This window comes from Branchiostoma floridae, unplaced genomic scaffold (assembly GCF_000003815.2).
Source record: "Branchiostoma floridae strain S238N-H82 unplaced genomic scaffold, Bfl_VNyyK Sc7u5tJ_1336, whole genome shotgun sequence".
Lineage (NCBI taxonomy): Eukaryota > Metazoa > Chordata > Leptocardii > Amphioxiformes > Branchiostomatidae > Branchiostoma > Branchiostoma floridae.
In genome coordinates this window covers 243,107-264,598 of record NW_023365701.1, presented here as the reverse complement: position 1 = coordinate 264,598, position 21,492 = coordinate 243,107, and the positions used below count along the sequence as shown (strand labels likewise).

General features: G+C 42.6%; 1 protein-coding gene across 1 annotated transcript in view; it reads left to right on the top strand.

The window, feature by feature from the left end:
- The window catches only part of LOC118407379 (G-protein coupled receptor 54-like), a 34,859-nt gene extending 13,572 nt beyond the window's left edge, over window positions 1-21,287 (top strand). The window contains exons 2-10 of the mRNA XM_035807847.1: window positions 9,163-9,287; window positions 11,390-11,516; window positions 12,082-12,244; window positions 12,772-12,907; window positions 14,324-14,433; window positions 15,180-15,395; window positions 15,794-15,919; window positions 16,897-17,032; window positions 20,174-21,287. Coding sequence (XP_035663740.1) covers window positions 9,179-9,287; window positions 11,390-11,516; window positions 12,082-12,244; window positions 12,772-12,907; window positions 14,324-14,433; window positions 15,180-15,395; window positions 15,794-15,919; window positions 16,897-17,032; window positions 20,174-20,382 — 1,332 coding nt within the window. The 5' untranslated portion in view covers window positions 9,163-9,178 and the 3' untranslated portion in view covers window positions 20,383-21,287. The remainder of the gene's footprint in view (window positions 1-9,162; window positions 9,288-11,389; window positions 11,517-12,081; window positions 12,245-12,771; window positions 12,908-14,323; window positions 14,434-15,179; window positions 15,396-15,793; window positions 15,920-16,896; window positions 17,033-20,173) is intronic.
- The last annotated feature ends 205 nt before the right edge of the window (window positions 21,288-21,492 follow it).

The following is a 21,492-nucleotide window of genomic DNA, read 5'->3' as shown; positions in this document are numbered from 1 at the left end:
TGCAGATGTTGCCATGGCAATCCTCCTCCGTACATCTATCTCGCTAGTACCGTCTTTTGTAATGGTCCCTCCTAGGTAAGTAAATGTTCCCACCTCTTCCAGCAGTTCCCCGTTCATAAGGATGACTGCATGTGTCTCATCCCTACTGTTCACCATCACCTTGCTTTTCTCGGTGCTGACCTCCAATGCAACAAGTACATGTAAAAGAACCCGCCAGATTACACGTATCGAAAAGAGGAGGGTTTCTGCCAGGTGTGAGCGGATCAAACCTTACAGTCTGGTCTCCGAGTTGAAATCTTGAAAAGGTGATAGTCACCTGTTATGTCAATCCTTCCACAAATGTGATAAAACTAAATAGATAAGTAAAAGCACCTTACACCAATCTCCTCACTTCACCCAGTTGTAAATGAGCACCTCCCCCTTGTCAAGGACACCTGCTTGAAAAAGAAACGAACAACTTATAAAATGACAATTGTCAAATACGTTCCCATTGCATGTCTCAGTACGGCAGTTTGCTGCTTAGTCGCCTTCCCCGTCAGGTATTTCAACGCCACTCAGACCATTTATGGCGTATTGTTTTTGCCCTTTCTCCATTTCCAAGCATGTATCATCTTAGTTCAACAGTTTGTGAAAATTGCTCGGCCAATTAAGTCCTCATGGCTGACTTTTCGACCTGAAAGTCGTCAATGATGTCTCTGTGTCCTAGTTAGACCCCGTGTATCTATTTTCATACCCAACTTTGACGTCCTAGAAATGCCAACAGATGACCCCGACTTCAATTTCCTAAGAGCCAACGGGTGACCCCGACCTTCGATACTCACGCTACCGTCAGATGTTTGTATTTTTCCATTTTTCGAACGTCATAACTCACCTCATTTTTCTTAAGAATAACAGTAATAAAACTTGATCCAGGTCTTTAATTCCCTAGGTGACGGGTGTTATTTACTCCGTGGTTCATTGAAGAGCAGCTTTCTCCGAAATCTATTTTGATCGTTTCTAAATAAAATCACAGTAATCACACTGAATCCAGACCTTTCATTTCGTCGAGTCGAAGTAATGTCAAACGTAAGAGGCTATGATTGCCTCGTAACTCTTCAAACTTAGCTTTATATTTTCATTCCGCGGGTTTCTAATTCTTAAAGCCTGAAAGGTTTTTGACTGTTCCTTGTAATCGACAGGATATCTCCTGGTCTTCAATTTCCTAAAAAAAACAATGCAAACGTAGCCGAAAGTTTGATTCTTCGAACTTGAATCAGAATGAATCAGAATGATTTATTTGAATAACGTCGCAGCGTTGAAGGCTGAATTGTGTGATACATTACACTTCAGTACACACTCACTTAAAATCATTAAAACAGTTGAACAAGATTATATACATTACAAATATATTACTATACATAGTGATTAACACGATCGCTTAAAACATTAGACGATTGAGATACAGCGTGAAGAACATTCGGTAGACTAAAGATAAATTCAGTGCGGGGTTATAGGAGTTCAGTCCGGTTCAGTCACTGTTCAACAGTTTCACTAGGTATACGTATATATGGGATCGGAGAGTTTTTTGTCGATTGGTACGGCATTGTGGAGTATTCAGTTTCTGTTTGTTTTGAGTATTCCGGCCGGTTTCTTCGAACTTCAACCTCACCAAATCTTCTTCTAATTTATAACAAGCGACAGGTGTTCCTATTTGTTAACCTTGAAAAGTATTTTGTTGTTATCTGATTAGAGGAAATGACAGTTGGCCAGGTGGGTCAACGTACTTTCTTTTACTATTTTATACCAAAACGAAGTGAGAGTATTCAAATAACGGTTTTGATTTCCGAAGAATTTACATTCATCACCAAACTCACTTCTAATGCCTTCCGACAGGTGTCCCAATTTTGAGTTCTGACAGTTTTCGATTGTGTCCCTTTTCTAGCTGTGTCAACTAATTCGCTGGCCTTCGATTTACCGTGGTTAGTAAGAAATGGTTTAAACAGCAATAACAGATATGGGTTGTTAGATTAATTGCATTTGGCTTCAAAGTTGGCTAATGCGCTGTGGCAAGTTTCAAATTCAAATTTTGGCATGTTTTCATAATTGTTGCTTAGAACTATCACTTGCCTCGCCGCGTCAACGAAATTTTCTGGTCTTTAATTTCCTCTGGCGGATACAAACTGACATCGGTGGTAACCTGTTTTGATTTTCTGTGTCAGTTGTTTTCCATTTGTAACTCCTAAACAGTTCTAATTGCTCCCTAGGAGGTTCCATTACTGTTGTCCTATGTCATATCCAACTAGTTTTGATTAACTCATGTCGTTAAAATACATACTAAAATGTTTGAATTATTCCACTGATCGAAACTGCCATATTCAGCTTGTCATTTGCTCATGTCGTTAGAATGTCTACATCCTAATTGGTTTGACTTGTTTCAATGTTCACGAATGTCATATCCAAGTAGCTTGTAATTTACCCTTGTCGTTAAAATGTCTAAATCCTAAAACTAAAAGGTTTAAATTGTTCCACTGCTTACAAATGCCTTATCCAAGTAGCTTGTCATTTGCTCATGTCGTTGAAATGTCTAAATCCTAAAACTAAAAGGTTTAAATTGTTCCACTGCTTACGAATGCCATAGCCAAGTAGCTTGTAATTTACCCATGTCGTTGAAATGTCTAAATCCTAAAACTGAAAGGTTTAAATTGTTCCACTGCTTACGAATGCCATAGCCAAGTAGCTTGTAATTTACCCATGTCGTTGAAATGTCTAAATCCTAAAACTGAAAGGTTTAAATTGTTCCACTGCTCACTCCTACTGGAAGGAATAACCTGACAGTGACAGAGACTTAAGCTAAGCCTTGTTTTTTAATTGCATTTCAAATATGGAAATAAACACGAATAACTCATACACGGAAACAGAAATGATTACTTGATACAGATGCAAACATTAACCACGGATCCAAAGATAGCTAAGCCTTGTTTTCAGATACATCCATACCTTTGTATTACCCAATTATCTGCAGTGTTGTGACAGCTTAGTAGAGGTTTTGGCAATTACTTTACCAGGAAACCAGAAGCTGTCAGAAAACTGTACGTGGTTGGAAAGATAGATCTGCAATGTAGCTTACAATGGAGGCTTAATTTCCTTTGACGATTCTTCATTTTTAGAATCCTATCTGTATCTATATAGCCGGTATAACCGCCCTTCGGCGTAACACACCAGCTTCTGTATCTGTATCTATATATAGCCGGTATTACCGCCCTTCGGCGTAACACACCAGCTTCGCAGGGACGCGCCGCGGCAGCAGCTGGTTATATTACACTATGCACTGAACGACCCGTCACACCTAACTTTTGCACATCTTTCTGCAAGCGTTCTTTGGAACTATCCAGAGAAGATGCCCCTACTGTGCTTTGTGATAATATATTTCACTCTACGATAGTTCTGAGAAAATACGAATTTGGTAACTCTGGTATTTGAAGGCATGACTGTTTCTTGTTCTTTTTTGAACTGGTATTAGATACTTATCTGTTGGTACGTCCACCATTTTATTGGTCATTGTGAACATCATGGAAAGGCTGGATATTTTTCTTCTGTCTTCAAGTGACATCCACTGCAAATCTGTTTTCATTTTGGTAACATTAGAATCCCTGTTGTAGTTGTTTGTGCAGAATCTGGCAGCTTGGTTCTGTACCCTTTCCAGTTTATCTTTGTCTTTCTTTGTATACGGGTCCCATACTGTTGCAGCATATTCAAGGTTAGGTCTTACCAGTGACGTGTATGCAAGTGATTTTACCCTGGCTGGGCATGCCCAAAAGTTGCGTTTGATTACTCCCAATGTCTGTTTAGCCTTGGTTGTTATTTTGTTAACATGGACACCCCACTTCAGCCCAGTTGTTTCATTGTATTGATCCAAAGCCCATCAGCCCTTCTTGACAAATAGAGTTTGAAACGGTTCGCCGATACCAGAGACCATACAGTCCTTAGGGCCTCTCATTGCCTGCAGAATCTGGTCGGAAGATCAATTATCTATGGCCTAGATTCGAGTGTTTAAATGCGCATGTAACCCTTTATGCCCTAGGGCCTTTGGATGCCGATTATTTGGTACATTTGAGATGCCTTGTCCTCCTTGCATATCCACGCTGGCGCCATTAAGAATGCACAGATAGATTCAACAAGAAGAGCCAGTTTCACATCATCGCCGCTCTTCTGACAACGTTGCTATTTAGCATCTGATAGAGTTTGCATAACTTTTTTTTCTTCTCTGCGTCTAGAAATAAGAAAGTAGGAAGGCATGAAAGAAACAAAGAAAGAAAGAAAGACAAGGCTCTCAAGAAACGTTTGAGGATCTGACCCGCTTGTTACATCCCTTAGCGATGCAATTACAACCTTCAAAGGCACACTTAAGACTTTTGAAGCGTTAATACTTCAATAGCTGACGCACAAGCTTATCGATGTGTTGACTCCAGTCAGGGAAAACAACTCAACTCCCTCCGGAAGAAAGAACATGAAACAAGCACGACTGAAACAGCTGTTTCCAAACACTAAATCATCCCTATGTAGGTTAGCCATTACCCCGGTGATGCAAGTGGCTCAAAACCTAAAGGCTGCAGCTGTGGGTAGGCTACAAGTTTCCCTGCATCAAAACCTTCACGGTTGAAAATCTCGCATGCTTTGTTCATGATACATATGCCAATACCCACAGAGAGGCCGGTAAAGGAGGCTAAAGACTACAGCTGTTTTACGAAGATAGCAAGAAAATTGACCGAGAAGGATGAAGATGAATTGTTGGATGTGAATACGATGGCCAGCAAACTTTCGGCTGCCCAAATGACGTGGCCTGGCCCTGACCCATAGAGATTTATTACTGACTGTCTGGATACTGATATCTCGCCCGCTCTCTGTGTGGAGGTATATGTGGAAAAAAAATGAAGAAGGGAATGTTCCCGAGCAGTCTTGGCAAATGCTAACCAAGAAATGGTTTGCGGGGAAGATTGTGACCTTTTTAATTTTTTTATTATATATCCCCTTTTTGTTGGCACTCCGTGTTCGGAAAGAAATTAAGGCATGTAGCAAAATGCTCCACCCTTCCCCACAAATTTCTGCTTGGAGACTAGACTTTAGTCCTCACATGAAGAGATGGTGTCCCATCCATTCTGCCTCATGTGGCCTTCGGGTATTGTTACTTTGTGATCAATGAGTAAAAAATATGCGACAAAAACAACTTAATGGAGAGTAGAATTATAGTCCTCACTTGAAGTTGATCGTGATATCTGACTTAGACAGAAGAGATGTTGTCCCATTCATTCTGCCTCATGTAACCAGCACACTTGGAGTGACCCCCGGGTATTAGAGGGAAAAGGTGTTGTTCTATTCATTCTTCCTCGTATGGCCTTCGAGTATTGTTACTTTGTGATCAATGAGTGAGGAAAAATGCGACAGAAACAACTTAATGGAGAGTAGAATTATAGTCCTCACTTGAAGTCCTCGTGATATCTGACTTAGAGACAAGAGATTCATTCTTCCTCATGAAACCCGCACACTTGAAAGGGCCTTCGAGTATTCGAAAGAAGAGGTGTTGTTCAATTTATTATCCCTCGTGTGGCCTTCGAGTATTGTTACTTTGTGATCAATGAGTGTGGAAAAATGCGACAGAAACGACTTAATGCCGATGAGACTTTAGCTAAGCCGCTGTTCCAAAACCCCTCCGTACGTTTTGATTTTCCGACTGCGCACCAAGTTGTCACAGACATTTTTTTAATTGGCAGCCAATAACATGTTTCTGACGGCTGTGCCACCTGGAGACAAAGATGCGACAAAAACGACTTAATGCCGACGAGACTAAGCCGCAGTTTCAAAACCCCTCCGTATGTTTTGATTTTCCAACTGCGCACCAAGTTGTCACAGACATTTTTTTAATTGGCAGCCAATAACATGTTTCTGACGGCTGTGCCACCTGGAGACAAAGATGTGACAAAAACGACTTAATGCCGACGAGACTTTAGCTAAGCCGCAGTTTCAAAACCCCTCCGTACGTTTTGATTTTCCGACTACGCACCAAGTTGTCACAGCTAATTACCGGTTCTGACGGCTGTTGCACCAGAAGACCGGTAGCTGTCACAAAAATGCGAGCGTGGTTGGAAAAATGAAAGCCCGATTGGGTTTTTAACGAAGAGGAGAGACAGCGGGCCGGATTTACGCTATGAGCTTGTACTAGTCACGTCTATGTAGGTTAGACATCCAGGTAATAAGATGCACCAAAAAGTAGTGACTCAAGCAACTGGATATGGTTTTGGTGTCACTGACGAAGGATAGTGGGTTCTATCCGAAACGTCTTACCGTTTCCACAACCATATCCAGTTGCTTGAGTAACTACTTTTTGGTGTTAGAACTAGTTGATTTTGAGCTGCGCTCTACAATAAGTGAAGTCAGAATTAGCGTGGTTGGAAGAATGAAAGCCCGATGGGGTTTTTAACGAAGAGGGGAGATCTTGGGCCAGTTTTACGATATGAGCTTGTAACCAGTTAGAACTAGTTGAGTTTGAGCTGCGCTCTACAATAAGTAAAGTCAGAATTTACACTGCGAACATTTTCCTTGGCAGTAAGAGACTACAGTGCATGGTGCTACCGCGAACTTAAAACCACCGCGAAAAGTCCATCATTTTCCCGCTACCGCGAAATTAAATCCCCGCGAACGTAAATATATTTACAGTAGTCCAGTTGTAGTAACAAGGAATGGCGACAGGATGCCAAAAATTGACCATGACCATGAAGGTCTGCTTTCCAAGACATACCTACATCCCAAATATCATCACAGTCCATCCTAAGGTTCTTAATTTATGCTGACAAAAAACATCAGGATACGCAAACAGAAACACAGACAGGCACACTCCAAACAATACCTCCATGTTTAACCCGGAGGTAACGCGGTCTTTTTAGCTCTTTCTTTGACTTTGTAGGTGAGGTGGTTTCACCTTAATGGACCTCTGGCGATGATGTTTTGGTGGCCAGGTTTCATATAGCGATGGACACTAATTATACATGTACTAACGCTGGGTCTCTGATATAATCTTTCTGGGGCCCAATGCCATTTTCCGTAGAGCGTAATCGGCGGTTTTACTTCTACGTAATTCGTAGCGTGTCCCGCTCAAATTCAACGTAGAACGCCATCGCGGTGCATTCGGCGTCGAGCGAAATTGGCCCCGTCAATTTAACTTATTGCGTAGAAGCTAGCCGGATTTTACCGTAATTCATACCTTGTGTATTTTTTACTAATGGAAATTCCATTACACCTAGCTAGTTTACTGGCAAAATTTGCCCCTGCAAATACAGGGAATGGTGATTGAGGGCGTTCGAATTTCAAAATTTCACCGGACCTACATAGTAAGAAATTTTTGGGCGTGGGTCTTCGCCCTCAAAAATCTATTTCTGTAGTAATAGAAATGCCATTCAGTTAGTTCAGGGATCAAGCTCGAAAATGTGACGTAGGCCTAAACGGTCATGGGTTGGTGGCCAGGTTTCAAATTAACGATGGACACGAAGTAAAACTAGTTCTCTCAATTTAAATCTAAAAAATATTCCCAAACTTCGTGGCTTTGCTGCATTGGACCACTGGTGGTTTGTTCACAACTCAAAAGGTTAAAGGTGAAGAATGGAATGACAGAAAACTAGGTCTTTTCTGATTAAAGCTATATCGATCTACCTCCGCAGGCGCGGTGGCTTGACCATGCGGGACCTATAACTGATGATCGGTTGGTCACCAGGCTGAAGATGAATAATGAACACAAATCAATATTAACATTAAGTCTCTCTTCTGTTTAAATCTTTCTTCACAAACCACATGCCATAAGACTAGGTCTTTTCTGTTTTAATCCACCTCCGCAGGCCGGTGGCTTGACCATGCAACCGATGATCAGTTGGTCACCAGGCCGAATATGAAGAACGAAAACGCATCAATATTAACGTTTGGTCTCTCTGTTTTCAAATCTTTATTCACAAACGGAGTGACATTTCTCTGCGGGACCACCAAACGATTATCGATCCGTGACCAGGTTATAGAAGAATGATGACATAACGTCAAACTAGGTCTTTTCTGTTTACATCCAGCAGGCGCGGTGGCTTGACCATGCAACCGATGATCGGTTGGTCACCAGGCTTAATATGAATAATGCATACGAATCAATATCAACGTTTGGTCTCTCTGTTTAAATCTTTATTCACAAACGCAGTGACATTTCTCTGGGGGACCACCAAACGATTATCGGTTCGTGAACAGGTTAGAGATGATAAATGACATAAAGTAAAACTAGGTCTGATTTAATTTCTCTCTACAGGTAGGTACATTCTCTCTGACGAACCACTGACCCATTAAAGGAAGCTTCGAAGAAAGATGCAACCTAAAGCTTGGCCTCTCTATATATGTTAAAGCGATGGCTTTACTATACTAGGCTACTAAACGCTGATGGCTTGATTACCAAGATGCATATGAAGCATAGCTGTTCCTTCTCTCTGAGGGACCACTGACCCATGAAAAGGTTTTCACCAGGTTGGACAGGAAGCTTCAAAGAAAGACACGACCTAAAACGAGGTCTTCCTGCAACATTGCCCTTGTAGGAGCGATGGCCGAACTGTGCTAGGCTATCAAACGCCGATGGGTCGGGGACCAAGTTTGCGTATGAAGAATTTATAGCACGAAGTAAAACTGGATCTTCCTGTTCTAATCTTTCCCTGTAGCCGCGGTGTCTGTGCTGTGCGGACTCTAACCAATGGTCGGTTTGTAACCATGATGGATAGGAAGAAAGACACGACCTGAAACGAGGTCTTTCGGAAATTTTGTCTTTGTGGAAGCGATGGCCGAACTGTGCTGGGCTATCAAACGCTCATGGGTTGGGGGGCCGAGTTGCATATGAAGGATCTATAGCATGAAGTCAAACAGGATCTCTGTGTTCTAATCTCTCTTTGTAGGCGTGCAGTCTTTGCCGTGCTGACCGCTAACCGATTATGGATTTGTCAACAGGATGGACAGGAAAAAGACACGACGTAAAACTAGGTCTTTCTTTGTAGGAGCAATTGGTTTACAGTGGTGGGCTGCTAAACGCTCATAGGTTGGAGGACCAAGTTGCATATGAAGAATTCATAGCACGAAGTAAAAACTGGGTCTCTCTGTTCTACTCTCCCTCTCTAAGCGCTGTGTCTAATCGATGATGGCGGACCCTAACCTGACGATCAGTCTTCCTGACAACGCGACGTGGGAGCTGGACTCGTTCGTGACGTCAAACGTCACTCAGAGCACGCCGCCAGGTATACCAGGTAAATCAACCTTAATAAATTAAATTTCTTTATTTGCAAATTCATGCCCGTAGGCTAATTGCAAGGGCAGGGACAGTAAAAAGTAACAAGTGTCTATTCTATGTAGCTATCTATATGCATGGTTCTTAATCATCAAACGTTGTCAACGTTCCTAGCTTCCTAAACATCTGATTATCTTGATAACAAGAGTTATTTCCTGCGTGCGTTAGGCCCTGCTGGTTTGGTTATATACATGTAGATGAAATCCTCGGCGTAATCCAAAACAACAAATGTTGTCAACGTTACCTAGCTTCCTAAACATCTGATTATCTTGATAACAAGAGTTATTTCCTGCGTGCGTTAGGCCCTGCTGGTTTGGTTATATACATGTAGATGAAATCCTCGGCGTAATCCAAAACAACAAATGTTGTCAACGTTACCTAGCTTCCTAAACATCTGATTATCTTGATAACAAGAGTTATTTCCTGCGTGCGTTAGGCCCTGCTGGGTTGGTTATATACATGTAGATGAAATCCGCGGTATACTCCAAAACAGGAAATGTTGTCAACGTTACCTAGGTTCTATTCTGATAACAAGATTTATTTCCTGCGTGTCTGTAGCCAACGTGCTGTTCATTAGGCCGTTCTGATTTCATTACTGTAAATGCATTTAAGTTTGCAGGGATTTAATTTTGCGGTAGCAGGAAAAAGGACTTTCGCGGTGGTTTTGATTCGCGGTAGCACCATGCACTGTAGTCTCTTACTACCATGGAAAAATTTTCGCGGTGGTTTAAGTCCGCGTTGAAGCGGTCACCGAGAAAACCGTGAACATTAAACTACCGCGAAAGTTTCTATTTACAGTATATAGATGAAATCCTCGGTGTACTCCAAAACTGTCTCTCCTTTCACATCTTCTTCTTCAACCTTGGAAGACCTCGCTCTTTAGTGTAAATGCAGACATGTTCGCAGTGGTTTTATGTTCCATAGCAGTAAGAGATAGACCACAGTGCAAGGTGCTACCTCGAACTTAAAACCACCGCAAAAAGTCTTTTTTCCTGTTACCGCGAATTTAAATCTCCGCGGACTTAAATGCATTTACGGTATCCTTTTTCTGAGATTGTTGTACAATTGGCAGAATGTATTTGCTCGTATTGCAGCTCCTTCGCATGATCTACAGTATGGACGCAAACTTTTATTTTGGACACGAACGAAAATCGATGCGAGCGCGGTTAGCTGCCATGTAATCGAGTCGGTTTAACCTTATATTCACGAAGGGAAAGAGAGATAAAGTGTTAACAGCAAGGGCTATTTCTAGAGACGGAGAATTGATTTGCGTTTACCAATTGTTGAAATATTCAACACCTTTCGTGGAAGTCGCCACTACTATATTGAGGATTCGTTGTAAATCATGATTGTGTTGTAAATTCTGCATCTGTGAGGAGAACGCGGTCCAAATAACATCCATGATTTCATCAATAGTGAAAGTCACCAGCACTATACTATACTATAGTACAAGTAATACATCGAGGACCCATACTGTTCATAAATCCATTAAGCGTGAAGAATTGAGCATCGATTCTGTAGTGTCCACATGAGATATCTACTGTGACCTTTTTCATTAAGCCCCTTTCGGTGGTCACTCTAGACAGGTTCGATTGAGTACTTCACACGTACAGCAGGAAAAAAATCGATGGACCGACATGTCTCTAACTTCATCTTCCCTTATAAGAGCCACTTGGGGCTGTTACGTAACTAGTAAAGCGCTCGGATTGGAATCTAGAGGTCCCGAGTTAAATACTCGCCGTGCCCCCGACGTTGTGCACTTAACACGACCTTCCCCACTTCACCCAGGTGTCAAAATGGGTATCTGACTTCGGCCGGGGAGGTAAAAGACTACCTTTACCTTCTGTCTGTACTGTGTATGTGGCACTGCTAAAATAAGTTACTAACTTGAGTCATTATAATGAGTGCAGTGCCACATTGTTCTCGTCTGTCCAAAAGTAAATATAAAAAAGTGCCACTTCTTCTTCAACTACACCTCATTCACTATCATTGCTTTGGTCCTGACTGATACTGTTTTTTCTTCTCCATTATCACTCTGTCTTTTGTTGCTGTTTCTGACAGAACCGGCAGAGGCCGTTGTGAAGCCGCTCCAGCTCGGGGTGGAGGCATGGGTGGTGCCGCTTGTCTTCTCCATCATCACGCTGGTGGGCGTGACCGGAAATGGCCTGGTCATCTACGTCATCGCCAGGTAAGTGCGTGGTCTAGTGCTAAATGCTCTTAACTATGGACCGTAAAGCCTTGGCCACAATTGCGTGGAAAAGAGGGACCCGACGGGTAGTTAACATGCTTTTTTCTTTTGCACTTTTGGTGTACGACCCCTACTTCGCCTCGGAGGACACCCTGGGGTATCTTTTATGTCATTTTCTTTTTTTGGGAGGGGCGTAACCGGGCCAGGGTTGATTTTAACTACGGGTTAAAGTAGTAACAAAAGGACGGCATACGGTAATCGTGAGCACACCGAAAGGTAACCACGACCGACAGTCCACCAGGACAAGTTTGTAGCTTCGGGACCCGGCCGGGGCTACAATTCCTACGGGCACCGTGGTGCAATTGCGACGGTAGCATAAACCACAGCCTAAATTAGGTAGAGTGTTCACCTTGGATTAGGAACGTCGGGGTTTAAAAAGTATCATAAACTGCTTTCTTATCTTAGTAATTGTAGAAGTAACCGAGGCCCTAGAGTACAGCAAGGGATAAGTTGAGTTTTATTTTCAAGAACATTACATGAATGAGTCTTATTTATCCACGGCTAGGTACGGCCAGATGAAGACCGTGACGAATTACTACCTGCTGAACCTGGCCGTGGTGGACCTGTCCTTCCTCCTGTGCTGCGTGCCCTTCACCGCCATCATCTTCGCCACCAACGACTGGATGTTCGGCAGCTTCATGTGCAAGTTCGTCTTTTATTTCATGCAGGTAAGGGCTCGTCCTTTTATGCATGCCAGACTGGGCACTTGCATACATTAGGGTAGAGATTGTGATCCGAGTTTCTGTCGATCGGAGGTTGTAAACGTTTTTTAAAAGCTTTTTATAATGACTATTTGCTTAAGAAAAGGGTCAGAACTTTTCAGCTTCGATTCACGGATATGTATGTCACTTTAAATCAATTGAATATCTGAGAGCTAAGGACGCACACGTATGAATGGGAGACCACTCGGACCACCCTTTTAGCTACCGCATTGATAGCATCCCAAACTCTCTGTTAACTATAAAATTTGACTTATTTGGATACACAATTAGCTTCACATTGCTGTGGTCCTATGTATGAAGTACATCACTACAATATCATATGACAGACAGAGAAACCCCAGAGCAATCACACTTAAATACATAATATACATAAAGCTATTCAGGAGTCGATGAGTTCTTGATAACAATGAAATCAACGATTACTGAACACTGTACATCTCCAAGGTAACATGACTGTTTCCTCTCGACCCCAGGTCACGTTCACGGCCACGGGGCTGACCTTGGCAGCCCTTAGCCTTGACCGTTACTACGCCATCATCCACCCCATCGGCTCCATGTACTACCGGACCCCCCGCACGGCTTTCCTGGTCAACGCCGTGGTATGGGCAGGTACGCCATGAACCCTTGTTCACTTCGCTCACTCGGTGGTTTATTATGGGCAGGTAAGGTAAATAAAATGGCAGCCCTTAGCCTTGACCGTTACTACGCTATCATCCACCCCATCGGCTCCATGTACTACCGGACCCCCCGCACGGCTTTCCTGGTCAACGCTGTCGTATGGGCAGGTACGTCATGAACCCTTGTTCACTTCGCTCACTCGGTGGTTTATTTGGGGCATGTAAGGTAAATAAAATGGCAGCCCTTAGCCTTGACCGTTACTACGCTATCATCCACCCCATCGGCTCCATGTACTACCGGACCCCCCGCACGGCTTTCCTGGTCAACGCTGTGGTATGGGCAGGTACGTCATGAACCCTTGTTCACTTCGCTCACTCGGTGGTTTATTTGGGGCATGTAAGGTAAATAAAATGGCAGCCCTTAGCCTTGACCGTTACTACGCTATCATCCACCCCATCGGCTCCATGTACTACCGGACCCCCCGCACGGCTTTCCTGGTCAACGCTGTGGTGTGGGCAGGTACGTCATCTAGTTCACTTCGCTCACTCGGTGGTTTATTCGGGGCAGGTAAGGTAAATAAAATGGCAGCCTTTAGCCTTGACCGTTACTAGGCTATCATTCACCCCCATTGGCTCCATGTACTACCGGACCCCCCGCACGGCTTTCCTGGTCAACGCCGTCGTGTGGGCAGGTACGTCATGAACCCTTGTTCACTTCGCTCACTCGGCGGTTTATCATGAGCAGGTAAGGTAAATAAAATGGCAGCCCTTAGCCTTGACCATTACTACGCAATCATCCACCCCATCGGCTCCATGTACTACCGTACCCCTCGCACGGCTTTCCTGGTCAACGCTGTCTTATGGGAAGTTACGTCATCTAAAAGGTTCCCTGACCCTTGGTTGCCTCGGTCACGCAGTGGTTTATTATGGGCAACTATGAAATTATGAAATTATGGCTGTATAATCGATAGGAAGGCTCGTGATTGATTCATATTAGCTACTTAATAATGTCATATTGCCCTACAGTTTTCCGATTTTTTCCTGTTGTGTAATAGTGATCCCTGCCCTTGGTGCTGAACTAATGTTCTCATAGCATGCAATCGTAGTCGTCAGTGCTGCTGTATTGCAGGTCTTTAGAAAGCGGTTTTCCGATTATACCTCGTGCTCTTTGGAATATAGACAATAATCCAAATAGCAGTTACTTAAGCAACTGGATATGATTTTGGAAACGTTTTAGATAGTATTCACTATCCCTGACACTGTGATACGTCAGTGACACGTGTCACGTGACCGTTTCTAAAATCATATCCAGTAGTTTGAGTAACTGCTTTTTTGCGTATCTTATTACCTGGATGTCTAACGTACATCGACGTTTCTGACAATACCGTTACCCCCTCCCACTCCACAGCGGCGTTTGTGCTGGCCTCTCCCGTGGCGGTGGCCTATCAGCAGTGGGAGGGCAACTTCCAAGGACCCCGCACCTACTGCACTGATGTGAGGAACATTAGGATTTGTCTTGTATTATGATATTTTTCAGATTAGCATGTTTAAGACCATTATGTACAATTGTAAGACCATATATCCGTACACAAAATAAAGCGCTTACCAACAAGCTTTCGATCAGTCCTCTGATCCTTCTCAAGTTGAAATGACCCAGAGCCTAAGTCACACATCCGGAACGGAAGTGTGACATCAGAAAAGGGTCAAAAGTGCTTGGCCAATTATGATTCTTACTTCACATTGCTTTTGTGGATGTTAGGTTTAGCAATAAACATGTCCAGACCTTTGTCGTGATGAGTTTGTATTTTCTACAGCACTGATGTAAAAATGATTATATCTTGTTTATTTGTCTTGGATTACATCAGTCCCCAGATTAGTGTTCTAACACCAATGATTCTTTTTCACATTGACTTTTGTTGATGAAGGTTTAGCTATAAACATTCCTCTATCTTTGTCCCAATAGTAAGGTTACATTTCCATATCTATTGCATACCTACTATGTGATAAATGTAACAATATAAAAGCGATGTTCTGAAAGTCTAGATGTACGTGTAGTGGAGGGGTAGGTCTCCATAGTTTAATTCAGTGTTGGAAGTAAAGTGTTGGAAGTAATTTTTTTCTATAATGCAATTGAGTTTGTCTTATTTTTCAAGCTAATTCATTGGCATTTCATCATGTGGGGTGCTGTTTTTCTAACAAATAAGGCTTTTTTTTATACGTAAACTGGTTGGTAACAGACTTAGAATGATTTTCTTGAATTGTAATCTGAATTGCATGGCTATTTTCGTCTTCTTCAGCATTGGTCTAACCAGAACTGGCGCAAGGCGTACTGGGTAATCATGGTGGTGCTGTGTTTCGTCATCCCCCTGGCCGTGTGCACCTTCACCAGTGCGCATGTCTTCCACCGGCTCTGGAAGAAATCCGCCTCCCAGCCGCTCGTGACGTCCAACCAGCATAGGGCACTGATGCGCAAACGCAAGGTGGGCGAACGGACCGTTTTTTTTTTTTTTTTTTTTTTTCAAAATTTCATCTCAGTTGTTGTTTTGAGCTATGAAACATTCACTCTTTGATTATGGGTACAAAAAACATTGACATAAGTCTGTGTTGTCATGGTACTGGTGTTCTTACCCCCAGTGATACCTATAGTGCACTGTGCCTCCCAGCATGCAAAGGGATCCATGCTAAGATAAATGTATTTGGTTTCATACTTTAAACAAGTATTGGTGACCTTTGACCTTCAAACACCCCAAACTATCTTAAACGTCCAAAGTCGAAATGGCAACAATTCTTACGAAAATGACTTTAGATGGCTATAGATGGGCCTTCTGTACCCGAGTTCAATTAGTGACCTCTGCCCTGCGACCCCGTGTGACTGCAGGTGTGCCGCATGGTGGTTGCCGTCGTGGTGATCTTCACCATCTGCTGGGCGCCCAACCACATCATCAACCTGTGGGTCCTGCTGGACGACGACTTCCCGGAGACATGGGTCATGTTCGGGGTCAAGGTCAGAGTAGTAGTAGTAGTAGTGGTAGTAGTAGTAGTGGTATTGGTAGTAGTAGTAGTAGCAGTAGTAGTAGCATACATGTCCAGAAATGGGTGAAATGTACGAAGTTTGGATCAGCCTACGTCACACGTAATTTCCGACAATTTCTAGCTTCCGACAACTTCCGACAACCGCTGTCGGCAAAGTTCGGGAAACGTCGACAATTATCTGTGACGTAGCTACGCTAAGTTCGTACATGGGGCGGACCTAATGTACGGAGTACGATGTACGAAGTTAAAATGTTTTATATTTTGTGGGTTATGCTAAGTTCGTACATGGGGCGGACCTAATGTACGAACTTAGATTTGTTAACTCCGTACATCGTACATCGTACACCAACCCTGCCTACCTGTACTAACTTAGATTTGTTAACTCCGTACAATCTACATCGTACACCAACCCTGCCTACCTGTACGAACTTAGATTTGTTAACTCCGTACATCGTACATCGTACACCAACCCTGCCTACCTGTACGAACTTAGATTTGTTAACTCCGTACATCGTACATCGTACACCAACCCTGCCTACCTGTACGAACTTAGATGACGTCACTTAAAACTTCCGAAGTTTACCGATTACGGTCTATATCTACCTTGAACTTCGTACAAGTTCGTACAAGTTCGTACACACAAACTTCGTACATTTACCCCATTTCTGGACATACCTCAGTAGTAGTAGTAGTTGTAGCAGCAGCAGCAGTTAGTAGTAGTAGTAGTAGTAGTAGAAGTAGTAGTAGTAGAAGTAGTAGTAGTAGAAGAAGTGATAGTAGTTGAAGAAGTAGTAGTTGTAGCTGCCCTGTACAGCCTGAATTTTCAGAAATACGTGGCGGACGTGGCCTCCCAAAACAAAACAAAAAACTTACGGACAAATTGCACGTCCGGCGGGTTGTGCCCTTAGCTTAAAACGCTGACTTCCCTACATTCTGGTTGCATTTAAGGTGGCTGCGCTGTGCCTGAGCTACGCCAACTCCTCCATCAACCCGATCATCTACGCCTTTATGGGGGAGAACTTCCGCAAGAGGTTCAAGAAGGCCTTCCCCAAGGTGTTCCATGCCAACAGGGTCATGCCGCTGGGTAAGTGCTGATGCTTTTGGATACTTTTGGATACAATTCTTTATTTAGTCCATCCATTCAAATGGCTAAAATGCATTAAATTGTCAAGTGTAACAGTGGGGGATTCAAGTAGGGCCAAACAGCCATGCCATGGCGCCAATTGGCTCCTTTCTTACACATGTAGCGATATCGGTGAATAGTTTCTTTAGGTTGGTAAGTCACTAGATTCTTAGTATTTGTATTTGTTCAAGACTGACATTTTGGTGACCATTTGACTAAGACGCCCCCGTCGAAACCACTCACTCACTCACTCACTCACTCACTCACTCACTCACTCACTCACTCACTCACTCACTCACTCACTCACTCACTCACTCACTCACTCACACTCACTCACTCACTTAATCACTCCCTCACTCACTTACTCACACGTCCTCTTGCACGTGGTGCGTCGAAACTAGTTCGTCTTAATAGCTTGCATGCCATATAGAAAATAATACGAATCTGTATATGAAGGTATAGATAGAAGTGTTGGTGGTGGTGGTAGAACAGATGTGAGTCGTGTGGTGCCCTTCTTAACCTCCTAAAAATCTTTCTGTTATTTGGTTTAAATGTACTACTACTCACAGCTAGTCCCCACTGTAGTGCCTACTCAACATCCTTGAAAATGTTTCTTTCCGTGTAAAGTTTTGTCAAATTTTGAAGACTCTTTGGTTAAAAGGAACAGGTAGCGTCTTTTCCAGTTTGGTCAAGTTCGTTCAGATCACTGTGGAGTTGTCCTGTGATTTGGGGGTAAGAAAAGACATAGGATCTGTGGTCTGGTATTCACAATGAGAATGGATATACATGTGTAACAGAAACTGGTAAAGGTGGGCTTAAATGTACTACTACTCACAGCTAGTCCCCACTGTAGTGCCTACTCAACATCCTTGAAAATGTTTCTTTCCGTGTAAAGTTTTGTCAAATTTTGAAGACTCTTTGGTTAAAAGGAACAGATAGCGTCTTTTCCAGTTTGGTCAAGTTCGTTCAGATCGGCCTTCCCGCCAACTTGCCCTGACAATATGCCCCCTTACCTGGGACCCTGGTGTGTTACGCCGAAGGGCGGTTATACCGGCTATATAGATACAGATACAGATACAGATACAGAACCATCAGCTGTGCTACAAATTTGAAGTGGACAAACCTCTGTCTTTTCGTTTGCTGTTTGTTTGTTTGAATATTTGTTTATTCGTGATAGCTTAAGGGCAGGCCATTTTTCCTTCCCTGTTTACTATTAAACTAGACCCTTGTGACTTTCTGATGGAGCAGTATGTTTAAGATTGAACTGTGGGTCAGCACTTTTATGATACCTTGTTTCAGTGTCTCTTCTGTTCTCCTGTGGGCGGAAGTAACGAACACTCTCGGACTGTAAGTACTAACCGACCCTCGGTCGTGACCCGCCCAGCAACCTGCGTACTCAGTACTAACCTACCCGCCTCTTTAGTGACCCGCCCAGCAATCCAGCAAGCTGCCAGCTCCTTCAAACTGTGGACAATGTTGTACTGCATAGCTTTGATATACAGTAATGCTAGGTAGCTTTTAGATTTTAGCGTCAGCCCTTGTCCTGCCAAAAGATTTCTTTCCAATCTTAGTACTAACCGACCCTCAGTCGTGACCCGCCCAGCAATCCAGCAAGCTACCAGCTCCTTCAAACTGTGGACAATGTTGTACTGCATAGCTTTGATATATAGTAATGCTAGGTAGATTTTAGGTAGATGTTAACTTTAACTTTAATCATAGATATCGCTTGTAAGGATAGTATCCCAGGCCTTCTCTGCATCAAAAAGTGTGTAATCTAGGTAACAAAACCAACCCGCCATTCACCCGGCCAGCTACCCAGCAAGCAAGCTGCCAGCTCCTTCAAACTGTGGACAGTGCTGTACTGTATAGCTTTAATAAGTAGTAATGCTAGGTAGCTTTTAGGTAGACTTTAAGCGTTAATACTAACCATAGATGTTTATTGCTTGTAAGGATAGTGCCCCAGCCCTTTTCCCCATCAAAATAGCTTTGTGAATTCTAAGTTTAAAAATAGAAACGTAGTTCCTAAGTCTTGCTATTTGCAAACACCTTTTTAACATGTGCCTTGTAACCACTGGTATTGTATATTGTATATTGTTAAGTCATAAGGGGTAGTCCTGTGGCCATTTGGGTTGCCCTGGATCTATGCATAAATCAAATCAACTCAATTGCAAATCAACTGACGTGGCCCGTTTCTGTTAGAAATAACAGACGTGTGAGACGGCGCCGTCAGAGATCCTGTTTTTACGAAAATTGAGCGCTACTTTTGGAACAAATGACCAAAGTGACATTCTTTGTTATGTTTGAATAAACAACTGCAAAATGTTCTCATTAAAATAGAATAATGTACTTTATAATGTAAAACATTAAATCTCCAGGAAAAGGGGAGACAATTATACAACACGATTCGAAACTTGAACTAGATATCGGTCTCTGAAGATCACTGCAGAATGACGCCGAACGTTCTGTGAAACGCCAGTTATTTCTAAGAAAATATGTCGTGTGGTATAAATTGTATAAGGATACATTTTAGTACAATGCTAAACTTTCTCCCAACACAAAGTTATACACATATCAGATTTTGTACCACCATTGTCGCCTTCTTCAGGATTCATTCTGCATGATCAATTTTCAGTACTGATCCTGAAGAAGGCGACAGTGGTCGTTGAAACTTTGATCTGTGTAACGTTATAGTACTGTATACTTTTGTGTTGGAAGAACGTTTAGCATTGCACTATGATTACAACCGACACAGATGAGATTCCAATATACATTTTTCATTCCTGGATGACTATTCTTTACAACTAAATCAACTGTCATTGTACTAAAACATATATCACCTTTGTGTTGGAAGAAAGTTGAAAATGATTGCTAGCGACACAGATGAGCTCCCCTGATAATGGACCGATCCTGTCGAACGCCATATCGAACAGATAGAATTCCCTATTCTATATCGAACACCTCCGTCAAGAAATAGCTATTTTTGACGGAGGTGTTCGAAATAGAACCATGATCGAACAGGGGGTAGGGCTCCGGGATCGGTCCATTCCTGGATGACCATCCTTCACAAGTAAATCCCCTGATCGTGTTCTCTGTCCGTTCCAGCCCTGTCTGCTCGTCAAGTCATGCCGGTCCTCCAGGGCGGAGCCAATGGCGACAGGCTCCTCAATCCTCCCGAGGGCTGCGCTGTGATTGGTGGAGCCGAGCCGGGGTCATCTAAGGACGACGACCACGCGGACATCAAGGGGACCAGGTCTGACCGGGTGGAGGTCATCAGCACCGAACCGCTGAATCGTCAGGCTGGCGCGATGTAAAATCACGTGATGAAGACGTGATCAAATCGTGAAAGACAGGTGGCCAGTATAGACAGGATTCTTAATAATGCATTGATACTTATCTTAAGATAAATTTTCTAACCCTAAATGGGAAATATTGATAAACATTCAATTTGATAAATACAGTCAGTAGCAATGGGATATAGTGAATCTGTCTATAGACTAGTGATCGCACAAGGGGCTTGAGGAACATGGACTATAGACATAAGTCTGAATGAAGACAATGCGATTATCATATCGACATATCCAAGAGACTACCAAAAAGTGGTCACTGATACAAGATTAGTAGGCTAGTATTGACCAATTGATAATATTTCGTAGTGTTTGAAGCTGAACAAGCGGCCTTTTTAACCTTGACAGAGGTATCCGGGTTTCGACAGAAAACATATTAAGCTGAATATGATATTTTCATAAAGGTAGATATAGCTCTGTCTACAACATCATACCGACTGCCAAGCACCTTTGACCCTTTGCTGACATCACACTACCGTTCCGGATATGTGACTTAGGCTCTGTGAGAAGGATCAGAGGACTGATCGAAAGCTTGTTGGTAAGCGCTTTATTTTGTGCACGGATATATGGTCCTAAAATTGTAACATAACATCTTTTTAACATGCTACTGTTCAGTAGAACACACCAAGCTTTCTTTATAAATACATACTTAGTCTGTTATGTGCTTAGATATCAGTAAGAAAACAGATTACATGTTATGCTTGAAAGGAAAGATATCAACAATGTATTTTTGATCTTGACGCGATTGTAAATAGCTGTTAAGATATCGGTATTTCAATTTTTTGTGTTTGAATATCTAATGATTAACTTGAATATGTCAGTGAGTAACAGACTGTATTGAGAATTTTATCTCGTGCTACAATGTAAGAAACGTCCTTTCATCGTCTGAAAGAGACAAAAAGTCAATGTAACGTAATTCTGAAAGAGCCTTGTCATAAGTCGTCAGCAAAAATGTTTCTGTCTCAGTGAATATGCTATAATAGCGGAATGTAATATTTTCATACAGGTAAACTCTTTTAGAGGGTTATATTCCAGCAGTACATGTAACATGCTTTCGTTATGCAAATGCATGCTTAC